General features: G+C 39.1%; 1 protein-coding gene across 1 annotated transcript in view; it reads left to right on the forward strand.

The window, feature by feature from the left end:
* Positions 1-25,910, forward strand: part of LOC121411689 — a 28,367-nt gene extending 2,457 nt beyond the window's left edge. Inside the window, exons 2-33 of the mRNA XM_041604515.1 lie at positions 112-153; positions 791-957; positions 1,803-1,919; positions 2,472-2,613; positions 3,684-3,825; positions 6,306-6,520; positions 7,098-7,389; positions 7,877-8,188; positions 8,675-8,907; positions 9,528-9,551; positions 9,885-10,847; positions 11,050-11,213; positions 11,520-11,633; positions 12,229-12,370; positions 12,804-13,067; positions 14,469-14,760; positions 15,232-15,589; positions 16,126-16,312; positions 16,715-17,021; positions 17,393-17,457; positions 17,643-17,803; positions 18,302-18,412; positions 18,751-18,892; positions 19,322-19,582; positions 19,907-20,195; positions 20,834-21,084; positions 21,515-21,805; positions 22,289-22,458; positions 22,882-23,063; positions 23,732-23,830; positions 24,201-24,578; positions 25,077-25,910. Of these exons, the coding sequence (XP_041460449.1) occupies positions 112-153; positions 791-957; positions 1,803-1,919; positions 2,472-2,613; positions 3,684-3,825; positions 6,306-6,520; positions 7,098-7,389; positions 7,877-8,188; positions 8,675-8,907; positions 9,528-9,551; positions 9,885-10,847; positions 11,050-11,213; positions 11,520-11,633; positions 12,229-12,370; positions 12,804-13,067; positions 14,469-14,760; positions 15,232-15,589; positions 16,126-16,312; positions 16,715-17,021; positions 17,393-17,457; positions 17,643-17,803; positions 18,302-18,412; positions 18,751-18,892; positions 19,322-19,582; positions 19,907-20,195; positions 20,834-21,084; positions 21,515-21,805; positions 22,289-22,458; positions 22,882-23,063; positions 23,732-23,830; positions 24,201-24,578; positions 25,077-25,327 (7,128 nt within the window). The 3' untranslated portion in view covers positions 25,328-25,910. The remainder of the gene's footprint in view (positions 1-111; positions 154-790; positions 958-1,802; positions 1,920-2,471; positions 2,614-3,683; positions 3,826-6,305; positions 6,521-7,097; positions 7,390-7,876; positions 8,189-8,674; positions 8,908-9,527; positions 9,552-9,884; positions 10,848-11,049; positions 11,214-11,519; positions 11,634-12,228; positions 12,371-12,803; positions 13,068-14,468; positions 14,761-15,231; positions 15,590-16,125; positions 16,313-16,714; positions 17,022-17,392; positions 17,458-17,642; positions 17,804-18,301; positions 18,413-18,750; positions 18,893-19,321; positions 19,583-19,906; positions 20,196-20,833; positions 21,085-21,514; positions 21,806-22,288; positions 22,459-22,881; positions 23,064-23,731; positions 23,831-24,200; positions 24,579-25,076) is intronic.
* The last annotated feature ends 248 nt before the right edge of the window (positions 25,911-26,158 follow it).

Here is a 26,158-nt window from a genome sequence, read left to right on the forward strand (position 1 = left end):
TTTTATTCATTCTCTTTTTTTTTGGGGGGGGGGTTTATATCTATGTAAGTCATGGTAGTCTTTTAATACGCATTGCTTAAGGAGAATTTTATTTCATTTTCATTTTTTCAGCAAGATCTGATAGATCGAGTCAAGAGACAAGCAGCTGATGTGGTACGTTTGCATTATCAACTAAATGAATTAGGGAATTGTCTATCTTTCTATTTTCTTCTTCTCTACTTTGCCATCTTCTTCTTCCTTCTCCTTTACTCCTTCTTTCATTTCTGCTTTTATTACTTTCCCTCCTTTTAAGTAAAATGTATGTAATCATTGTAATGTAATCCTTATAATCTTTTTGTATAATCGGTCCAGAAGCAGGCTGACTTTTAATGCTTCAAAAAATGTATTATTATTATCATTATTATTATTACCATAGTTGTTATTATCAAATGATTGTTATTACTATTATCATTATTACTATTATTATTATAATTTTGTATTACTCTTTTTTTATTATTATTGTTACCATTATTATTGTTATCATCACTACATTTTTTCTTCTTCTCTTTCTCACTCAAATTCTTCTTTTTTCTTCTCCGGTTCTTCTTCTTCCCGTCGTCATTTATTTTCATCATCTTCTGTGCCTTTGTTCTTGCCTTTTATAGAGTGCTAAGCTAGTCGCCGTAGGCCTACTGCCTCGTGATTCATAATTCATTCCCTTTTTGAAACATTATCAGATTTGAAAATTTGAAATTGCGATTATTCAAACTTTTTTCAAACCTCAGCATAATCATTCTCTCTCCTCATTCAGACTCCAGTCCCTCCTGAGATAGTCCGGTTTCATGTCGAGTCTCGGATAGCCGTTCGGTTTGCCAGTACAACGATCAGAGCCTACATCCGAAATCCGGCATCAGTCAGACAAAGCGTCTCATTCGATCTGTTGCTCCCACTCAACTCGTACATCACCGATTTCAATATGTAATTATATTATTTTTTCTGCATATTATTAGTTTTCACATTTATAGACAAAATGGCTCGTTGTCTAAAACTACGCCACTGCTAAAATATTATTTCCCTCTAAATTCAGGGTTTTGGTTGCAAAATAGACACAAACCTCTAAATTTATTTAACAATTACACATTTTTTTACGGAAACGAACTTAACTGTCTGTGAATGACGTAGACCTCACAGTTTACATATAACAAACAAATCATGTGACTGATATAATCCGGTAAACATTATGAATATACAGCGGCGCATAGGATAACATATTCCTCATACCCAAGATATGATTTTGATGAGACCAAAATTACATTAAATAGTGTTAACAGTTGTCATCTTAAATTGTCATACCTTCCAAGCAATCATACTTTAATAGGGGAGTGTTCATCAACATCTTATGTCCGACAAGCTGTCAGATCTGACAACTTTCCTTGATTCTGATTGGCAGAGAGGCAAATGGTGTTTGAAATGGGATAAAACCTCCGAAAAGTCCTTGCATGAAACGCCCCCCCCCCCCTTCATTTTTGTTGGCAAGAGGCGCCAGGGATCACATTTGGGGGTCATCTCTTAAATTATTTAATTTCGTCGCTGATTGATTCTCTTGGTGATTCCCTCCTCTTCATCATTGGTGGCGATCGGAGAGGGGGGGGGGGTGTGGACAGGGGTACGTCACCCACCCTCCATTTCTAAATTTTGTGCAGCTGCCTTTGTCAGAGGGTCGTCTCGCCCCCCCCCCCTCTAGTTGAACCAAAACTCTTACGAAATCGCAGCCCGATGCCAGACTTTGATAATGATTTATATTTCTTTTCACTTCTCATCAGGAACGTCGATGGGGAGCGATACCAGGGTTATGCTATCGATAGATGTCTAGTCAGCGATCTGTCGCAACCATCAGACGTATCGATATCAAGTCTGGAAAAAATGGAATACACTACTGGGTAAGGAACATATTTAATAACTTTACGATCCATGTATACGGGTTTTCAAAGGAACTTTTTTTTATTTCAATTATCTTGATTAAGGTTCGATGTTCAGGTGTGAAAATTATAAAACTAATGTGTAACATATCTGAAAAAAAAATAATCTCGAGATATTGCAGATATCGTTTACCTGAATAAATGGTTTCTAGGAGAGTTTGCCCATGGCCCTCCAAATTTTAGTGTATCTCTTTTTGTTTTACCTTCCCCCTTTCTTGTTCTTGCTCTCCCCCACCTCCCCCTCCTCCTCTGTCTTCCTCCTCCCCCCTTTCTTCTTCTTGTTCTTCCTCTTCTTCTTTCTTCGTTTTTCATCCTGTGTGAAATGATCCTTCTCTTAATTTTCTATATTCTTCTACTCTCACTTTTCTTTGACACGTTCAAAGGGAAACTAATATTGTAAGAAATAAATTGTTCTCAGGCACTTAACATGAAGTAAAAAAAATAATTACTTTATTATTGATGTAATAACCTCCGTTCACACAATAAAAGCTTACTTCTTTTGTTTTAACACAGTGGACAACAAACCAGGAACCTGTTTACCGTGACTGTTGATACTGTCCCTCGAGGTAACGTCCAGCTGATGATACAGTACCAAGAACTACTGGAACGCCAGAATGGTTGGTACACACAGAGGATCAGCGTTAGACCAAGTCAGGTGAGACAATATACAGTGAAAGCTTGGACGATTCCAAAGCCTATACCATCGTGACAGGGACGGATCCAGGATTATCAAAAAGGGATGCACAATTTCCTGTGGAAAATTTGACAAGCCAAAAAAAAGTTTTCACCCAAAATTCGAGGTCATTTTGTCCACACAAAAAATTGAGAAGCAAAAATGTCCTCGTTTTCGAAACGGGTGGGGGGGGCACACTTGTGTTACAAATGCATATTTACTTTACAAATTTTTATTGTACCTCTCAAAGGGGGAGGGGGCACGGGCCGGCTGTGCCCCCTTTGATCCGCCAGTGCATCGTGACCATCATGACCATTTCAAACAGGACGGTGCGGCAATTTGTTGAGATTTTTTCTTCTCAGCCGGGGTGACAAGACAACTGACTCTCATCATGCATATAGACTGCAGAATTCCTAGGGGTACACGTCCCCCATCCACAGGGCCTAAATTATTATTTACTACGGCCTTTTCTACCTGGGTCAGGTTAGGTTTGTGCCGTCAAAGACTACACTTCATGAATATTTTAAAAGATACTATACTGATAGCGCCCTTGATGTTCATAGACACGAACTATAAACCTATAAAGTAATCGGTCCTTGGTGCAATGGGATATTCCTGTGCTTGCAGTGGCAAAGTTGGGGAGTTCAATCCCATTGTAGACATGAATTTAATATCAAGAAAAATTGCCCCTTTTCAATCAAAATTGAGACGCCACAACACAATATCATGACAACTTCTATCATGCTCAAATTTCCTTACATGTCGCCCTATCCCAATGGAGGGCACATTCTGTACACTTTTTTCAAAGGTATAAAGGTGTTCACGGATGTCATGACATGAACTACATAAACTCTCTAATAGATAATATCTCAAATTCCTCTTGCTTTTCAAGCCATATCTAACTTTTCTTCTTTTAATCATCTGTTATTGTATGATTTGCTAGTTTTCTTGATTTAACGTTTCTGTAAACATGACATGATATTAGCTTAAATTCAGGCAACAGTTCTCTATTATCGTTATTGTAATCATATTATATTCCATTTCCCACCTAGAGTGTGTATGACTTCCGTATCTACTCGACAGTGACTGAGCCTCAAGGTATCGAACGATCGGAGGCCGGTATCGATACTAGATCTTACACCGAGTCTGTTTCATCTCTCCTTACTGACAGTATGGCAGGCCTCCATCGAACTAGTAAGGATTATTCCTTCTTGATTTTCAAGATTTAGTTTTCGTTATAGTTCCAATTTTAGCTTTTATGTTTTATATATTTATCTATATTTCTTTAAATGAAGTTGTTCCACACATGCAGTCATGGTGTACAAAACACATGAAATAAGAATTCACCCCTGTAGGTAAACGAAATTTAACATCAATGATGTCTTTTGATGTCACTTCATTTATTTCACCACGGTTAAAAAGCCCATTCAGCATAGCTGTTTTTCATTGGGGCCGTGATACAATATACAATATTCAATACACAAAAATGATCATAGTTTTTAAGCAAACAAAGTAAAAAAATCAAAATATTACACGGATACAAACAATTAAAGTGGATAAATAGGCCTACAAAAAAAAACTATAAAAAAACTAAAACTATACAAATCGTTATCCCTTGTACCCCTTGCGTTTCCCCACCCTTCCCAAGTGAAATCATTATATAAATCTTAATATGTCTGATTAGAGATTTAATTAAAGCACATTAATAATGGTAGCTTCATTTAAATGGAGTCTTAGTTGTGATCTGAAGCTGAAAGTGGACCTTATTCCTTTTAAGTCATTTGTAAGATTATTCCAGGCAATTGCACCTCTATATTCTAAACGCCTTTTCCCATAATTTGTTTTTACTTTGGGGATGCAAAGACTATAATCCGATTTGCGTGTTCTATAGTAATATATTTGATAATTAAATCGTCTACTTATATATTCTGGAACAGCTCCATACAAGATTTTGTGAATTATTATTAACTTTCTCATTCTAAGCCTATCAGTGACTTTGTCAATTTTTAATTGACGATAGAGGTCTTCTGTTGGATACCTTCTGGATACCATCAATACTAATTTAAGAGCTCGTTTTTGTAACAAAGTTAGTTGTTCTATATACCCTTTACCCGTATTACTCCAGACTCCATCACAATAGTCTAAATGACATTGTATAATAGTTTTATACAAAATTAGGGCATGATTTTGAGATATATAAGGTCTAATTCTTTTCAAAAGATACATACATTTAGCAATCTTGGATTTCATATGACTGATATGAGCTCCCCAATCTAGGAATTCATCTAAAACAACTCCAAGATATTTTGTTTTAGTAACTCTTTTTAGCAATTCGCCATTCAAGGATACAGTTATGTCATTATCAACTTTGTGTATACGATTTCGGGTACCAATAAGAACAAATTCACATTTAGCTATATTCAACTTTAATTTGTTACATGCAAGCCACTCTGATACTGCTTGGAGATCACTCTCCAATTCAGATTTTATATCAATAGCATTTTTGGAACTGAAATAAATGCATGTATCATCAGCATAAAGTGATAATTTTGAATTTTTAATTACTTTACCAATGTCATTTATATATAGAGAGAATAGCAATGGTCCAAGCACTGAACCTTGTGGTATGCCACATTCAACGGTAGCATAATCAGAGTTGACACCATTCATATAAACGTATTGAGATCGAGAGGATAAATATGACTTAAACCAATTGAGGTTGACACCTCGTATACTATAAAGTATAATTTATCGAGGAGAATCTTATGCACAATACTGTCAAACGCCTTTTCAAGTCTAACATAATCAATCCAGTAAGTAATCCAGTAAGTAATCCCTCATCAATGTTCTATTGATGTGTCCATATCGCCCAATACTTCGGCAGAATAAGTAACTCCCCGCCATACCAAGTGTTGAGTTTCATCAAATGATTCTTCTTGTCATTCTAAATCTATGGAAAGCTATCGACGTCATGTTTTTCAATCAAAGAGAAATGTATTCTACATGTCACTGAATTTTTAAACAACAAGTGAGAAAGCTCATTACTCATAGCAATGGCGGGTGTACCCAAAATATTTTATATTATCTTGCCAATCTAGGTGGGTTTCCAAAACCTAATCGTAAGTTAAGAGCGACTTTAAGAACGACTGGTGATCCTTTCTTACGCGCTAAACCATTGCCAATGAGTATACCATTTATCAAAAGAAAGAATCCCCAGTCGTTCTTAAAGTCGCTCTTAACTTACGAACAGCTTTATGAAGCCGTCTCCTGGTATTATTTTGGAGAATCCTTGCGCGCTGTCATCATTCATGATGAAAGCCGATAGAAGCGCTAATTAGATTAATCACAAATCTTTGTAAATTGTACCTCACATCATCTGAGTATTAGTTGCTTATATATATTCACATCTTAGGTAGATTTAAAATCTTAAACCTTTTTTTAGGTTAAAGGTGGTGTATGCACGTCCAAGGTTCTTCATGCGAATTTCTTGTTAGAGAGAATTAAAATTTTGTACATAAAGATATTTGCTCTTAAAACAAAATCTTAAATAGTGAACATGCAAATTAACCAGAATACATATTTTTAATATAAATCGAGAAAGAGTGGCGCAAAAAGAGCCGTGGTGAAATATAACAGAAAATTTCATATTAATTGTCATTTTCGTCTCATTATAGCCGCCAGTAATGACAGAGGTAAGGTCTACGACCTCGGTGGTCATCTCAGGAACACACGGACATCGGGGACCGGGACGACGCAATGTCAGATCGACTACCGCCCGACCCAACGGCAGCAGGATGGCTACATGAACCGTTACAATATTCCTGGTATCTACGGAGATTTCATCATCCGATATGACATCGCTCATCCTCCCGGTGTAGGGGAAGTACAGGTGAGAAAATGTCCTCTCCGAGTGACAGGACGCAAAGCCGCCGGTTGTTTCGTTTTCTCTTTACTATTCATACTTTCTGAGCAGTGAAGGTATGCCAGTCCGCATCTTACAATTCTCACATCACTTCCTTACGTTGTATAAAAAATTTATTCTGGTATTTTGCGTCTAAGTTAGGATCTGTTTGAGATTACAGTGGTCATAACTTGATTTAGTAATCTTTGTTTATTTAATTCTTTACTTAAGTTCCAGCTTACATGTCTGATATATTAGCTACGAAGGAACATCTTTTGCCAGATCAAGCATCACGAAAAGAATACCTTTCTTTTTGGTACCAAACGATTGTATACATTGGGTTGAGATCTTCATCCATTATCTCATTCGATTTGATAGACATGTTGATATTGATTGATTCTAATACCTATAGTTCTGGCCAATTAGCTTGATAATGTAGGCCTATATCCCATGTATCGAATTCTACTTAAAAACATTAACCCAAAATAAAGTATAAAAATAGATGATTCGTAAAAACTCGTACTGACTAAAGAGTCTTTATTATTCTTTTAACGTGTAACATTAGACCTCGGGAACCAACTTCATCCATCGTTTCGCACCTGCCAACTTTGGAGCTGTGAACAAAAGAGTGGTGTTCGTCCTCGATTTCAGTGCTTCCATGTACGGGAATAAGATAAAACAGACCAAAGAGGCGATGTACACCATTCTCGACGAGATGAACGATCGCGATCATTTCAATATCTTGCCCTTTTCCGATTACGTCTACGATGATTGGAACCGCGGACGAATGGTCGATGTGAACCCGTACAACATCAATCATGCGAAGCACTTCATTCGCGAACTCGACATTCAAAGAGGTAAGCCAATCGTGACAAACGAACGTAGAGGGCGTCAACACTTTGCAAAGTGTAAACGAACTCTACGTTCGTTTATTTTGATGACATCATACAAGAAACCTGGAAAGGGAAGGGCGGGAGAGGGGTATCATAAGTATTTTTAAAAACGTGTATACATACGAGGCATATTCACAAGAAATCTTGGTAACTGACAGATGAAATGGTGTTTGTAAACAATGTAAGACCAATCTGCAGTACGCTTTTGGTTTTCCTGTTTGCTTCTGAAACTTGACTGAACATCATATAAAGGAGTATCCATATTACTGATATTGAAAAAAAAATGTACATGAACTTTTGACGAAATTTCTAGTGGTCCCTAATGTCACCAATGTCGGAATGTCTATTATTGCATCGGTAGTTCAACCTTGATTACAATATCGTAAAGACAGGCGATCTATTCAAGCCTTTGAGTGAAGACTGTCTCCTTCTATTGTGTTGCCTTCCATAGGGACCAACCTGAACGATGCCCTGTTAGAGGGTCTCAGTCTCCTTGAAACCACTGGCTCCATGAACTCGACCATCTCCAACCCAATGGTATGCATCCTCTTCGTGCTAACGGATGGGAAACCATCCGTTGGTGTAACGAGTCTCTCCGCTATCGAACGTAACGTCCGTAACGCCAATGACCAGCGGTGTTCTATAGTGACCCTTGGGTTCGGCAAGCTGGTGAACTATAATTTCTTGGTGCGACTAGCCCTTCAGAACCGTGGTATGGCCAGACGGATCTACGAAGACTCGTCTGCTGCCGGGCAATTACGTGGTATGTGATTGAGAACAGTTGATAGAATGTGCATGAATTCGCATGATTAGAATTATGAAAAATTGTATTTATAAGATGATCTTGAAAGTTTTGCGTGGTGGTACTAATTGTGTGAAAGAGATCGACAGTTTCCGATATGGTTCGTCTAGATAAGACTCTTTTGTTTCGTTAAGGTCAGTACACATACATTAAAAAGAATGGAAACGTTATCCGATTGTAGGTCTAAGTATTGTAGGAACGAAGGAAAATGGTTGAAAGAAGAGTATCCTTTGTAAAACTCGTCTAGTTCATAAAATACACATTTCTCCTGATTTAACCATGTTCAGATGTTTAAATCTCACTTCCGATTGTCACTTGACACACAAACTAAAACCTAATTAGCATTTCAAAACTTTGATAATCAATTCAATTCGATAAAAAAAGGATGATCCTTTCATGACATCATGTTTTAACTTAGCATATTGATACTACCGCCATATTCTGCAGGAGTCTACAGCGAGGTTGCCACGCCCCTGCTCTTTAACATTGTTGTGGAATACCTCAACAATGCCGTGAGACCCGGAAGCACTTCAGCCACAACCTTTCCGAACTATTTCAACGGTTCCGAACTCGCCGTCTCGGGAATACTCAGTTCCGATGATCTCCGATATTTGCCGATCAAGATCACTGCTGTTGGTGCTGATGGCGTCACCACCTTTAAAGAGGATGTCAATTTGAGGGTAAGCCAAGAAATTGCACCTCAAAAGCCCATCCAGGAGCCCGAAACACAAAGCTTAGCAATGATCGTAGAACATTTGTCTACGATTGATTGCATTGACTACAATATACAATCAATCGTAAAAATCAAGCGTATGATCAATCGCTAACCTTTGTGTTACGGGACCCAGCTCGGTCAAACTCACAGAATTTGTACTCAGTGGCGGATCGGGGGGGTGGGGGGTTAGACCCCAACTTAGGATTCCTAAAACCAATATAAAAAGGAGTGTCGGATCAAGCTCCAACACCGTCCCGGTTTACCACTTGAGCTACTACCTTCACTGGTGTCGTAGAATATATATTCCTTAGTATGTAGTTATTTATCTAAATTTGATAATCCACAAGTTCATGTGGCTTCAATCCATAATCAACTGTACCTTTACGTAAATCGTTTCACTCAGATTCTGAAATCAGAAACAACTGTAAACCTGGTAAAAGGCACCTATGAATAATATAATTATGTTTATACTGTCATACAGTAACAAATAAGTCAGGAATCATTCTGTGTAGTATATTGATTTTTTCCATATATAAGAGAACTTATCAGCCCTTTCAATATTTTCTCTTTTTGTCTCTCTAAAAGAATGCAAGACTTTCGCTTATGCAGGTAAGTAGTTACACCAAGTTCGTCAGGATTGATTGACTGATAAATGATTAAGTAAACAACGTTCTTATAATGGAGATCCAAATATGACTTTAATCGTGATTCCAAGTATAGTTTGCTTTCACACTTGCCAAATGTTTTGTAAATAAATGATTAAATATAAAATTAGATGCTATAGTTACATTTACAGTGGAAATTAAAAAAAATCAGTATTGTTAGCGCTACTCGATAGAATAGTCTCTTCCATTGTAGGTGGGTATATTCAGAAATTGTTTGGATGCCATAACTGGATAAATCTTCCTTTTGATATGGTACCCTTACCTTTTTTTTTTCCAGAATCCTCAAACAGTCAACGACCGTACCATCCCTCCGAACTTCGTTGAGAGGACTTACGCATTCATGACGTTGCGAGAGTTGTTCAATAGGTACCGTCTAGCAGACGATGCAGTGGAACGACGCTCCATAGCTGAGCGTGCCCGTGTCATATCACGTCGTTATAACTTGCTGACACCTTTGATGAGCATGGTTCTTTCCCGCGTACCGGATCCTGGCGAAGAGGGCGATGATTGGGTGTCTGTGACAAGGATTGTCGAGTCTAGACCTAGTGGCTTCGAATGGTCTATGGTTGGACCGTCGTTCGGGAGGGTTGGAGAGATGGCGGCAGGTATAGGTGGAGCGAATTGCGACCCTCGTCCTGTAGAGCCTCCGCCAACCAGACCTCGTACAAGGCCACCTCCAACTACAACAGAACCGCCTCCAACTGACCCACCAAGGACTTGGCCACCGAGAACATGGCCTCCGAGGACTTGGCCACCAAGGCCGACCACAACGGAAGCGCCAAGAACAAGGCCACCGCCGAGGACTTGGCCACCGCGAACCAGGCCAACTACAACAGAAGCACCCAGAACAAGGCCACCGCCGAGGACTTGGCCACCGCGAACCAGGCCAACTACAACAGAAGCACCAAGAACAAGGCCACCGCCGAGGACTTGGCCACCGCGAACCAGGCCAACTACAACAGAAGCACCAAGAACAAGACCGCCACCAAGAACATGGCCACCAAGGACTTGGCCGCCCAGAACTAGGCCAACTACAACAGAAGCGCCAAGAACAAGACCACCACCAAGAACATGGCCACCAAGAACTTGGCCACCTAGACCCAGGTCTACTACAACAGAAGCGCCAAGAACGAGACCACCACCAAGAACATGGCCACCTAGACCAAGGTCCACTACAACAGAAGCGCCAAGAACGAGACCACAACCAAGAACTACCAGTGCCCCTGCAGTTCGCCGAGTCGTAAGTTTTAAGATGAAAACTATGAAATATGTAAAAATATATTTTATAAATCTCCGTATGTAAGCACATTATCAATCAAAACTCTTTAATGATATCATAATTTGCTTACATAAAGTTACATGTCTTAGAAAGTCGAAATTTGTTTAATATAGTCTTCAATTTATCAATGATGACTTACACATGAATTCACCCCTCATTTCAGGACAATCCAATAGTTTTAAGGAGATATAACGTGGAGTCAGACACAACTGAACGGTATGCACGGACAAAAGTCGAGGCCGAGTATGAGAACGTTGACTATGAAGCCCATCCTATCGAGTTCAGCCAACAAATACCAAGTGGTGCCTATGTATCTGACTTTTTTGTGTAAGTTAGGTGATGAGGAATATTGTGAATTCATTTTTTACATTGCATTAAAAATATTTTAAGTCATCGTCATCAGAGTTATAAAGATTGGAACGAAATGTCTTTTGAAGATGTATTGGTTTAGATAGGAATCGCATTTCTATATTTTTCAACCATATGTACTGCACAGAACAATAATTGTATAATATTTGCAATAACATGTGATCATGGAGTCTTGCGCTCACGATATCTGCTGGGATCCAAGGATCACTTAGGTATAGCTATGAGGTTTCTGTAGATTAAATGATATTGTATTTTCATTTTCAGTGACATTGATGGAGAGCGTTACCGCGGTGTTGTTCAGAATATCCGTGATGGCCGTTGGCGTGATGTCTTTGCTACCAGTAGCAGCGGTCAGGTCCTGGCTGTGCTTGCAAGAAGGTAAAACCATGGTTTTTTTTTTATTCTTTCAATTTGTTTTTGTTTGATGGAAGTGAAATAAATAAATTTGAATTTGAATATGAAAACAATGTCAATCGATGGGAATCTTGATTTGGGTGTAGATTTCGGTGAAGGAAGTCTGAAATCTCACCGTATCAACCTATTCCAAGTTGAAAATCAGGGGAGTGTTTCCTCAACATTTTTGTCATTGATATTGATTGGTTGAGAAGCACTGTTGCTATGGTAACTGTCAGGTAAAACATCCGACAAGTTCTTTCATGAAACGTTCCATTACCCTATTGTTACAACCACGGTGTGTTGAAGGTGCTATCAAATATTTAACAATCGATTATCATTGAATTCTACAATACGTCATTTCAAGCTTTAGTAAGATTCTCCTTAAACTTCAGACGCTATTATAGCTGAAGCTGTAAGTATTGTATTCTATATTCATAAGTTATTCATTAAAATGTCAGATATGGCAGAATGCAAAGCTCTCAAAGCTCTAGTTTTGTCACTTGCACACCATTTTCAGTATATCTCCTTCATGCCATGAAGTAACCATTCCCATCTCATTCCATTTTCTATCCCTCAGGGACCCGACGAAAGATGCGTTTGTGATGCAGTTGCCAGAGGTTAGACCTAATGGACGGGCAACCTTCGTCTTGACTTACGATGAACTCTTGAAACGAGTCAGAGGGCAGTATGAGCAACGAATCAACATCGCACCTCAGCAGGTATATACTGATTCTGATCCTCCAATGATACACCATCATACCTTTACCTTTGGTATTATATTTTCCTCTGCATGAGGGGCACTGACCGTTCTTCCATGAGTTTTCAAGTATTGAAAAGGATTTCCCTCTCCATCAAAATATTTTGACATCGACACTGGTCCTCTGGTTCCTTCTCAACTTCATTTTTGCCCACGATGATGTTATCTACACGAGAATGAATCTTTAATGAATCCTTAAGGTTAAGGTTGAGGTAAGGTTTGAAGTTTGGGTTTATATGTTTGGCTTAATGTGTGGAATTTCGGTAGAAGGAATTGTCGAGGGAGGAAACGTCATGGAACCATCAGTACCACAAAGTTCATGCTTTAACTGTACTCTTTGATTCATACTGCCTATACATAGAAAGGGTTTTATTGTCTCTCATTTACTACCCCAGCTCGTAGAGGATCTCGGCATCGACGTACAGGTGACCGAGCCCCAGAGGATCCGCGAGATGACCGCAGAGTATGATGGTGACACCCGGACTGGAAGACACACCCTGAACCTTGCCACGGGGATTACGCAGGATTCAGATACAAGATCCCAGTTTAGATTCTACCCGACGGTCTATGATCAGTCGTACTACAATGAGAATGGTCTGGATGGGGATATCGTGATCAAGTACGATGTCGAGCGTACTCCGGACGGAAGTCATCTACAGGTGATTACGAATCTTCCGTATCTGCTTCTCTGAAGTTCCCTTGCTTTCTGTGAAATACAGAATACAATACCTATACTATACGGAAGGTCAGATGTCATTGTTGATTATTATTATTTGATAATAGGTCTATCCACATCAGCGAAAATCGATGCATGTTACCCAAGAAACAGGCATACATGTAGGGGAAGGCGGGGTAAGTTGAGCATAGGGGCAAGTTGAGCCACTGTCCTCATGCCAATAATGAATAAGTCAGACATTGTTGGGGTGTCATGTATTGATGACCGATTGCATAACCCCTAACCTCACCACATTCTTTTCAACTTTGAAACAACAATTTTTTTAGTGGGAAAAATATGAATTTTAGCCAAAAAAGTAAAAAAGGTATGAAATAGATGAGTGCTTTCTACACACACACGTCTTTAGATATGATAAAGACATAAGAACAACATTGTTAGTCCAGGTATGGATCTTCATTCCTGTCATAGTCTTTTACGTGATAGATGCATAAGAAATGTGTGGATGCGAAATTGTCGCATTAAGTTCGGACTGGGCTAAGTTGAGCCAGCCAACATGGAGCAAGTTGGGCATGGCAATTTTTATGGTAATGCTTACAAAAAACCAAACAAACCTTAAAGAGCCATCAATATGCAGGCAGAAAGGGGCAAATTTACATGATTGTTCTTTTCCTTTTAGATGATGTTAGTATTTAGCAAGTGAAAAGACTTGAAATAAAAAAGGACAAGCTGGTTCTTCCCCATACATTTTGTACATAGTTTTTGTGGTTAAACTTATCCCAGAAGGTGGCTCAACTTACCCCAAAGATGGGGCAAGTTGAGCCTTTTGACATCGTTTTTTTTCAAAGATCACAATGACTCAAAGTGTGGGGGTGGAAAGTTATGTATAGGTGAAAAATATTTCAGAAGAATTAAATTTGAAGGCAGGATACTTATTTCTACAAGATTATTAATCATATCAATGCTAACACAAAAAAAAAATTGTCACAACTTACCCCGCGTTCCCCTGCCATGCATATTGTTCTATAGCCTTAAAATGTGTGTGTGTTTTATTTTTATAGCAACATCAAGGGTATACATGTATGCTCGTTTTAAAACCAATACCGCCCCCTCAAATATATCATTAAAAAAATCGACACCACATTAATGCAATTATATGTGGGTCTATATCTCTTGTATCTGTGGTTATCTTTTTTTACGTTTCAAACGTCGTAGCGTCCAGTCGCCCAGCTTTTTAAGTTACTAGTATCCCTCAATTTTCATGGTGTTTCATATTCGCTGCTTTCAAGTCGGTGGATACTGGATAGGAAACATGGTCGATCATGATCTTTTATTAAACGAGGAGAATTTAATCAGACATAATGCTTGCCTGAATCTCCGAACGCAGGTACAAGACAACCACTTCGTGCACTTCTTTTCACCATCCGAACTGGACGCTCTGAAGAAGCAGATAGTCTTTGTCATCGACGTCAGTGCTTCCATGTACGGAACCAAACTGAGTCAGACCAAAGAAGCTCTCAAGACCATGTTAGACCGTCTCAACCCCAGAGATTACTTCAGCATCATTACATTCTCTGACGGGGTTAGGTACTGGAAGGGGAATAGTAGGCTGGCACCGGCCATTCCACGCTATATTGAAGAGGCTAAATCCTACGTCGATAGCCTCAGGGATGACTCTGGTAGGTTATCTTTCACTTAATGGTTTCCTTACGTTGACTCATTGGAACTCATCTGTAATTTTTTTTTAATTTTGATTAATGATTAGCCTTAGAGATTGAAATCGGTAAATAAAGAACATTGATAATGGCCCGTAGAATTTGACATCTGGTGATGATAGAGAGATGCTCCTGAAAAAGCCATTCTCTCTATGTTTTTAAATTCCACTCTGAATTATCCAGTTGCTACATTTCCTTGTTAATCTCCTTTCATTATCTTGATGGTCTCGTTTTACCTTTCCCCAAATCTTGGTTATAAACTTGCAATAACACGATCATAGACGTTACTTCTTTGGTACGTCATGTAAATTTCAGACGGTTCTTCTAATTTTGCGCATACATTGCCTTGGTCTTTAAGGTTACTGAAGCAAGAGATTTGTTCATGTACATGTGTGCATTTGAAAAAAAAAATTGATAATCACTCCATTCACCTAGAAACGAACCTCAACGAGGCTATTCTGAGAGCGGATGAGCTCCTAGACAGCGAGACTGTGTACAACAGACCGGGTGACGAATATCTCAGTATGATCATCCTCTTGACCGACGGCATCCCTTCGGTCGGCGTTACAGATCCTCAAGAGATCCTCGACAACGCCCGAGAGGCTATCGCTGGGGAGCACTCCCTCTACACGCTTGGATTCGGTCGACTGGCAGATTTCGATCTTCTTGTCAAGCTGGCTTACGAGAATAATGGAATTGCCAGGATGATCTACGAAGACTCCAGTGCCACAGAACAGCTTCGTGATTTCTATCTAGAGCTATATCGACCGCTCTTGTTCGATGTGTCCATGGAGTAAGAGTTATTCATAAATATTATTTTAGCAATGAATAGTGTCTTGTGTGAGAGAGTGTTAAGTGGATGATCGTTTGATGGAGTGCTAAAAGGATGATCGTTTTAAGCTATTTAAACTAACCAGCTGAATTTTCTCCATTAAGTTCGACAGTCACTGAAGTAAAGTGAAGTAAACTTAGTCAGTCATAACCATACAAACAAACAAACAAACCTTTCCGAAATTTGTAGATTCTGAGGCGATTTTCACCCCATGTATACTAACATCCACTTCGTTAATGAACGTTTTCAAAGATATCCTTTAAAATGTTCGGTCATTCATTCGACCTTTTAGGAGAGCAAAAGTACAGTTGTGACATCGGTCACCGTACCTCTGCGTAAACCTTAAACACCTTAGCTCCTTCCCCAAAATGCAAACGGTGTTTTAGCATAGTTGTCGCTACCACCCCCATATAACTAATGAACAATATGCATTTGTATGATTACGCCATTGGTGTTGACACCTCTCATTCCTTGATCCCCTCTGAATCTCACGCTAGGTATCCAGGCGGAGTGGTCAACCCTGACACCCTGACAGAGAGGCGCTTTCCTGTCTACTTCGATGGATCGGAGCTTGTGGTAGCCGGGAGACTCGACGACAACCCACCATCAAACTATCTCAGAGGGGTGATAGATTCAATATCTACTGACGGACCCGACCAGACCAGAGTCAATTCAGATATCAGAGTAAGTTTGTTATCATCTGTGGGTGGTTCATGATGGTTCGCGCAATTTGTGATGACGTTAAGTCAGGGCAAAATAAGTCTCATCTCTTGGGTGTCGAGCCAAGGCTGTAAACCTTATGTCATAATGGAATTTATATGATTTAAGACAACATTTTTTCTATTAAAGCTTCCCCCAAAATGAGATAAGAAAATGAATGGTTAGTGCAGACTTGTGAATTTATATTGCATTATCTTAAATTTTATTTGATAAGAATTCAAGTACCCCAGCGTAATCACGGTAATACAATTTTTCCGCATCTTACAAAATGTGCTTCAATAATAGTAAAAACATTTTCACTGGAAAACAATCATAAGATTATTGATGGGACTACCCTTTTGAAACGAAACTTTTTTGAATATACAGAGAACTTCTCCGGAACTGTCTTACCATCGGACGGTACCAAACGTGGTTGAACGCATCTGGGTGATGAAACGGCTTGAGGATCTGATCGACATGTACGCAAGGAGCAGGGATCCCATCGAACGTGACGACATTGCAGAGCGTATCATCATCCTTGCCAAGCGATATAACCTGGTAACCCCGCTTACTCCATTGGCTCTGAGACACCCAAGAACGGGAGACGTGATCGACGGAAGCAATAGCGACGATGTTCCACTTCCGGGTTACAGTTTGGCCAACAGTGCCAGAGATCTGTTGAAAGAAGCAATAGGTGAGATCAGGGTGATTGTTTCGCTTTAATAATCTAGGCCTTTAACATACACGACATACAAGTGACGAATTCAAATTGAAAAATTCCATTAACCTTAGATGACAGCATTTTAGTACCATCATGTCGTTTTCGACTGCTGATTATTCTACTATTTTGGAGAAAATATGTATTCTCCAAAACTTCATCCATGATATTATCGTCTAAGAGATGCAAGTCAAAGACTTTAGACAATTTAAATCTCAAAATTCTCAAGTACTACTATCGCAAATCATGTTGTTTTATGAGCAACCTTCTAGTCTTTGAACTTATTACAGACGAGTAACAACTTTATAATTTTTAATTGATACACCTTTAAAATATTTTTTTTCAAGGCAACAATGGACCGACCACAGCTCCTGTCAAATTGCAAGATGCCCCGCTAGCAATGGAAAACGATGTAAGTAAAAACCTAACCTTCACAAATAGCTCGTAAATGGTACTCGACTAATCTATTCTACTCATCTTTTTCTATTCATCCCCTTTTCCAACAAATTGTTGATAAAATAAAGCATAAATTGGAAGTCTGACACATAGACTAAAAATTTAAATAAGTTATTTCTATTATTTTCTTCCCCTTTCCAGGAAAATATCAACATTGTTCTTTTCAACGTAATGTCTTTGATCATCCTACGTTATGCAATAACGACTGTCGAGGTCGAGATGCAGAATGAAGGAAGGGTTCCAGGGCATGCGGTCTTCAAACAAAAGCTTCCAGAAGATGCATTCATCTCTAATCTTACAATGTAAATTCATGACGCTTGCTAATAGATCAACATTGATTTGGAATTCATTGATAATGTCATTATGTAGTAATTGCAATGGTTTGGAATGATAGCTTAGACAAGCCAAAACAATAACACTGATTACGTATTTTATCGTTAGCAATAGCACCACAATGCTTTACATTATAATCACCCATTCATGATTTCGTGATCATATAGTTGGTGATTCCATATTTTTTTGTTTATGTATGTATTTTTGTATAGTAAAACCTTGTGTGCTGAGAAAGAATATTATGCAATTAGCCTTTAACGTAAGTTTAATGACTGTTAAGACATTCTTAAACGATATTACTGTTTGAATAGGATAATACATGACCTTTCAATGTTACGAAAATGCATAAACACAGATAAAAGGAAAACTTATTTATTAACATTTCTTATTTAACAACTATGCAAATGACGTTTAAAATTATTTAAAACTCTAACGTTATTCAAATTCATTGTTTCTTTTCTCACTAGAACTGTAAACGGGGAGATGTATACCAGTGAAGTGACCGACCCACAGGATACTGCAGGACTGGGACTGGGAAAACTAGAGATAGGAAGAAGTGGAGGAATTCTTTCACCATTGTAAGCATCTTTAATCACCTCTTCCCGTATTGTACTGGTATTCTTTTGGCATTTCTGTTTATTCAAAATAAAAGCCGAAGGCAACGAAGCAAAGACGAAAATTTATCATTAATCGATATTTTCAGGATATGGTTTGGCGAAAATGTGTGAAATGGGAACACACATACCTTACACCTACACATATCATCCTCAAACGCATACACACACACACACACGCACGCATATCGATAACAGTAATTTCCTTCTTTCTCTATCACATTCCTTACCGCATAACTTCTTGCATGTTATTCATATTCCCCCCTCCCCGTTAAAATTTCTTTCTGTCCGTTTCTCTTCAGAGGTGATCTTGAGAACAATCTTCTGGTGATAGCTGTTCCAGTTGAACCAGGTGAGAGGGCGTACTTCCGGCTGACCTACGAACGAAAGTTACCAAGACGCCTTGGATTGTACGAACAGAAGATCGGGATCTTCCCAGAACAGGTACGGATCAGAATGTCAGTCATTGCATTAACCTTGCTTAAAGATAAAGAACATGATTTTTTAAAATACCATGAACAATGTGACAAAAATCTAATTGAGATGAACAATATTCCCATTAGCTAGACAGCGGCATTCCTCAGTTGAAGCGTTTTTTTATAATGAAAATCATCAACGCAACTTTCAAAGCATGATTATTAAATATGATGGGGGATGACAAAGTCTCCTCATGTTTTCACCACAGTATGAAAGGAGACGTACTACGAATTATGCGTTCCGTAAAAGATTTGTATTTTGTGCTTTCACGCATCTTTCACGCATCTCATATTTACCGTTAGACATTTAACGTGAAAAGCAAATAATTGAAAATATAATGAAAACAAATGAGATTCCATCATGTAACTACCACGTCTTCCATGCTCTTCATCAAAGGTAGTTGAAGTGATGAACCTGGACACCATCATCATCGAACCTCAAGGCCTATCTCGCCTGGACAGTTACCTCCTTGACCAGTCCGATCCGTCCAATCCAATCTCACTGGCCCGTAGTGTCCAGAAACGTAACAGCAATCGATGGGAGGTTCATTACTCACCCCGGGCGCGAGAACAGATGGGTGTGTCCCCTATGGGGATCATGGCTGACTATACCGTGCAGTACGACGTCATCCACGGCAATGATGCCGGCGATATACAGGTGAATACTAGCAAGGTCGCCAGAGTAGTAGTAACTACAGTGATACTTAATGACAAATGGAAGTGTTTTTCATCTTTTACCTTATTTTCTTGGCTTCTTTGATAAAGAATTTGATATTGTCGTATTCGATAAAATTCGATTGCATTTAATCTTTCATTCCATTTCGCTTTATGAACTTAATGTATGTGTTTATCCGTCAATGAAGGTTGTAATTATTTAGTTATCACTTGTAATATTTTCGAGAACACCAGTATATCTCTCTGTCATTGCTCCACGCTCCCATGAGATGCGTTTCCTATCTGCCACTGTTTCCAAACACCACAGGTCCTCAACGACTACTTCGTCCAGTACTTCTCCCCATCAGGTCTTTCGGTTCTCCGCAAGAACATCATCTTCGTCATCGACATCAGCGGCTCGATGTCGGGCACCAAACTGTCTCAGGTCAAGGATGCCTTGTCCACCATCTTGGATGACATGTCGGAGACGGACAAATTCAATATCCTGCCTTTCTCCGATGATGTTCACTTCCTGGAGCGTTCTGGGATGCTCTATTCCACCAAGGAGAATGTACGCAGGGCGAAGAGATTCGTCATGGGTCTTCAGGAAATGGACAGTAAGTCTTAAAAAAAAATCTCTTTCAAACAAGCGAATTAACATCTATTCGGAGAAGAGCTCTGCGTTTGTTTTAAGGTTATTCCTTAAAGGACGTTGGAATCAATTTGTTCTTGCAATTTGTAATTGACATTTATTGTTGTGAAATGAAGTACTTTCTTCTCATAGACATTAAAGTAATGTTTGATGAATTGCTAACAAAACGGTTATCTTACACATTAGGTAAAGAGTTTGTTGCTATATTCCATTAAGATCAGTCACAGATTAGTTGAGCCTTTGATCATCTGTCGAAAGTTACAAGAATGGGTTACACTGATAAAAATGTTTCCTGATCATATCAAGACAGTCATTGAATGATGATGATTGAATTCCATATCCGTGATATCAGCGTTGGTAGAGTTGTCATAGAAGTTTGATGAAGAGAATCAATGTCCTGCAGCAGTAAAAATAATGTCAATCGTAGACCTAAGACAAAGCTTCAATCTTTAATCACTAGTTCAATCAATAATCAATTCGTTTTTTACCATTTCGTGGTACAGATTATGTAACTTGTTTATTCGTTTCATCAGTCATCATGAGGTATAATTGAGATCTGAGGCAGTGTGTAATTTCGTCACCGCTTTTGTTCCGACCTCTTAGACACCAACCTCCACAAGGCCATCATATCTGGAGTTGAGATGCTACGTACCGAGAGCGAGCAAGATCCACAAGACGAGGAAATCGTCTCCATGCTCATCGTCCTCACCGATGGCAACCCGAACCATGGCGAGATTGACAAAACAATCATCGAACGTAACGTCCACGAGGCGATCAATGGTGATTTTTCGCTCTTTTGTATCGGCTTTGGTGCTGATGCTGACTACCCTTTCTTGAGAAGGCTGTCTTTGCAGGTGAGATGAAGAAAAGGAATACCTCTGCAGAACCTAAAATGTCAAGAGTTTTCTCTTACATGCAAATGTATTAAGGAGTTGAATACTGAACTATATCATTTACTTTTCACTACACACTATGGGCGGCGATCCCGGGTAGGGTGGTGGGGTGGGGGGGTTGAGCAGAGGGACGTGTGTCTCGGACTTCGAATTTCGTATAGCAACCTATGTACATGGGTGATTGTTGTCTTGTCTACCAAGCTCCCCTCCCCCCGCACTCCTTTGGAGGGATAACAGAATCGCCACACTTGCTATCCACACATGGCCATATCAGCTATTTGTATTGCACAGATCAGTTTTAAAAAATAAATTCTACAAGCTACAACTTCAGTATTCATTGATGCTTTAAAACAAAATGATTTCGACTCATAATCCATATCATTTTACCTAGAACCATGGTATCGCACGCCGGATTCCCGAACGCGCCGACGCTGGAGAACACCTCGAGAACTTCTACTACGAGGTGGCTACCCCTCTGCTCCGTGACATAGAATTCCGCTACTCTCGAGGAATCGAACCAAACTCACTCAGCGATCGTACCTTCTCAAACTACTTCAATGGGTCCGAGTTGACGGTGGTGGGTAAACTCCTGCCCAATTCGCAGTATGATACACTCAACTCGTATGTTTACGGAAGGACCACTAACGATCCGGTTACTCTTAGAGGACTTGGTAATATCCAGGTAAAGGAAATTAATTTTTCTTCATATATCTTGATTATTATTGTTAGAAATTTCGTCATATAGTACTGTTTTTTCGGGGTTGGGTCTCATAAACATTTTAATGCTCATTAGTGATACATGCACCAACAATTTGGACAATTAACCAAAACTGAAAAACGTGATGACTCCGTGCCATTTCATTTATGACAAGCACTGACGAATTTATGAAACAACCGCCCGGTAACCAACGCTCACTGGCGGATCTACTATCTTTCAAATGAGGATCACGTAATGAAAGGACTTGTCAGATGATTTATTCGACAAGTACTGCTTTATCCGACAGTTACTATGGTAACAGTGACTCAGCCAATCATTATCAATGAAAGTTGTCCGACCTGACAACCCGTCGGACGGAAATGTTGATGAAACGCTCCCCATCAGGTCTCTGGATCGAGTAAATCGGCCTTTTCTCTTGTCACTAATCTATCGCTCATCTCTTTCAAGGTTCCCTCTCGTGCTCTGATTGATGCAGATGTGCCGGAGGATATCATAGAGAGGATATGGGCTTATCACATCATCCAATCCTTGAAGAATGAACAAGCTCTTGCAGAAGAAACACCGGATTACAGCATGATCGGGGACAGTGAAATCAAAGACAAGTCCGTCCAGTACAGGTGTGAATTCCGAATTCAACTGTTTTGCTGGAAAGTGGTCTTTAATTGAAGTTTAACCATAAAATATTTTATTCCTTTTGATCTTGGGGACTAGCAGTTCAAAAATCCAATGGGAACACAAGACTTGTATTCTTAGTTGACAAATACATCGGTGTGTTTTACTTTGTTGCTTATTCTGCTCTTGTATTTTTTCATCAAGTTAATTATAAACTGAGACTGAGCTAATGCTGTGCAAAATCCATCACACAGTGGGTTGCAGTTCTTGACTGTCAACAGAATTTATTATTACGTTTAATTGAAGAAGTCATGCTAAAACGAGGTCATTTCATGTATATCAAATTACCATTTATGCTTTTCTACTTGAGGATGCATGATCCCAAGTCGTGTGTTATTTATTTAAAAGTAATCTATCAACCTCATCAGATTCTTCAACCCTTCTACTGCCTTGCTGATCCGTCGAGATGACCAAGGATCACGTAGGGTGAATCCGTTTGGCATGAGGGTCATCACCTCACCATTGCCCCGCACCGCTCGTAAGACACTCTCCAGGAACTACACCGTCATCCCACCTGCTCCTATCCCTGCACCAGAACCTCTTTCTGCCGGTAATGATACGTCTCTTTTGGGGCGGCTCAAGGATTTAAAAAGAAGGGAGTAATTCAGGGGCAAGTGAAAAATATTGGGGTGCAAGGGGGAACAAAAAAGTACTCGTACTAAATCATAAATTGCCAATCGTAATTCAAATTAAGGAAACTGAGGAGAACAAAGGGGTTCTATTTGGAGGAGAGGCTATTGCCCACCCCTCAATCACTACTCTATCCCTACAGGTGCCGCTACTGGTCTCTCCATTAGGACCAAGTCCAGGATGCATGGATGAGCCACAATCTTGGATAAACATCAGCCTTTGCTGATCTAGAATTACCTAAAACACGTTAGTTCACATGTTAGTTCTCACGTTGCAAGAGTTATGAGTTATTAATGTAGACGTGAGTTGATTTGCCCTTACCATTCGGCCTCCAGACTTTAATGTATATCCAGTCATGCTCTTCCAATCATTCTTTACAACATTGTAGGTTTTTAAAAACAAATATATGATTTTTTTTTAAATAAATCATGCTCATAATAGGATCCCACATTGAACGGTTTGGAAACTCTATATTAAGGAAAAGGTAATTTTACATCTTCTACAATATAATTGACAGTGTAGAGAAACCAGTTGAGACGGATATTGCATTGGACTTTGTGATCTTTTTTGTTGTTGTTGATGATTTAGGATTCACCATAGCTGTACCAAAGGTTGAGCTCACTGTGTGCTTAGACGAGGATCCTCAAGACAGTGACGTCATTGCTCTCTTAGAAGATCCATTGCAAGGTAAAGACGTGAAAATATCATTAAAACAAATATAATCAGTGCATCAAATATTGTCTAAGAAATAGAGTTTATAGGTCATGCAGCTTGCATGTAAATGTTCATCAAGGTGACATGGGGTGAATGTTTTTTCCCTCTTCCCTTTCGCCATGTTCACTGGGTCAGTGCCAAAACTGAGAAAATTCGTCTGGACAGGCAACAAATTTCTGACAGTGCTTTCATAATGACTTTTTTAATTAAAGACATTATCAGGTGTATCAAGGTTTTGAGTTTGAATCTAGCAGGGACATATAGAGTACAGTTGTCCATTATGCTATTCTAAAACTGAATGAGCTTTGCTATTTTTATGACATACATGTATTTGTTGTTTCAGGTATATTTGTAAACGGGCGAATTGTCGGGGACACTGTCTCTGGTCGATTCAGAGACAGAGATCGCACTTACATCGGCGAAATCGCCATTGTCCTCAACTCACCCCAGCCATCCAGACATCGCCTCAAGTTCAACTCTGGTGGTATAGCCGTCGACTCCAGTCGTCCTTTGCGTTGGGGAATCACCTCTGCGTATACCTTTGGAGCTCACTCGCTGGAGGTCAATGGACTTCACGTGGTAGTGTCGCTGGCGAACGGTGCTAGGTTTGAGATAATGAGCAAACGACTGGATTCCAACACGGACAGACATCGGCCCGATGCCTTTACATTCAACGTTCTTGATAATACCGGCCTAACATCTTCTGTCGATGGTATCATAGGTTGGTTTGAAAGGAAGAGGAATAGATCTTAACTTATTTATATTCTGTATGAAAATAGGGGCCTTCTTGTAAAACATTTTATTCACACCACTGATTAAGCTATCCTGTACGTGGGGTATAACCCTTCATATTAAGCAATAGAGCTAGGTAAGTATAACCAACCGAGACTCTATACATGGTGTATCAGAGATTTAGGAAACTGTCAGGCCAATGACTTTTTTGGCCAACAATTGGACAGACCCGAAAAAGGCCTACCAAGAAGTCAAAGACCTATAAAAAGGTAACAGAAAACAAAAAATTAGAAATACGCCGAACCAAAGAGATCTTACTATGTTCATGATGTAATGGATTTGTCTATTCTTGTAGGAAGTAGGGAAGATGTGTCGTAAGATACTAAATAAAAAAATACAAATCATGACAACCATTGTAAATGTGTGATCTTCGTGTTTTCTTGTGACACAATTCATGTCATTCTTCTTCTTTGCCTTCCCTCGTCAGGGCGCTTCCAACACGCCAGTGTGATGCTAGACCAACCAAACCAACAACTCTCTTCGAGATCTTTAGCAGGGTGTGGCCTGTCTCTGTCCCGTAGCCGAGCCGTCAGCGTCAACTTAACTTGGCGGAAGAATGGCCTTGCTGATGGGGCAAGCGACGTCTGTGAGGCACTTGGTAGTGATACGTTGTCGAACAACATAAACGGACTCCAATATACTGATTTTAGACGCGCTAGTCTCTATTCGATCGTCTAGACTAGGAAATCAATTTATTCTGTAGATTACAAATTAATTTTCATAAATAGTAATGCAAATATAAAACATATTGAATATAATTACTTTTCATATTATGTTGTCGGAAAACACAGTTGTTTTGTATTCATTCGGATGAGTATACAATTGAGTATAGAATAAATTTACATATCTATTTATACTTACATCGATGTATATAAATCATGTTTGGAATGTTGCAGCAGTTGGCACTGAGTCTAGAAAATGTGTATGTACATAAATAGTTAAGATGTGATATTATGTCAGCAAAACTATAGAGGTGATAATATTCATTGGTATATAAACATACATTTAATACAATTTACATGTACATGTATATCAGTTTAATAGTGACCTTGAGCTTGTAAAAATATTGCTGATGACAGAATAAACTACCAAGTACTAAATGAACATGTGTCTGAATCAGATGAACGGATTGATTCAGCAAATTCTATTTGTCAAACTTTTCGTTTCAAAGATTTAAAACAACATAATTTCTGGGGCTGCCACGCAGTCAAGCTTAGCTTATAGTGGTAACCCCTGCAACCTTCTAACAATCGATATATATTAATAGAAAATGCAATTATGTTCAATGTTTTGCTTGTCAGTTATACGTATATAATTATTGTATTTTCATTGCTCATGTGTTTATGAAAAAGTGTTGCAGAAACCAATAAATGAAATGAAAATTAAAATAAGTTTATATTTCATGGTGATTTCAAATCTAGAGAAATTCATGTACAAAATATTGCAATCCGTCACAAACATCGATATCGTTTTATGACACAGGCCCAAAGCATAGGATGATAGGAGCCC

Source organism: Lytechinus variegatus, chromosome 3, assembly GCF_018143015.1.
Source record: "Lytechinus variegatus isolate NC3 chromosome 3, Lvar_3.0, whole genome shotgun sequence".
Taxonomy (NCBI): Eukaryota; Metazoa; Echinodermata; class Echinoidea; order Temnopleuroida; family Toxopneustidae; genus Lytechinus; species Lytechinus variegatus.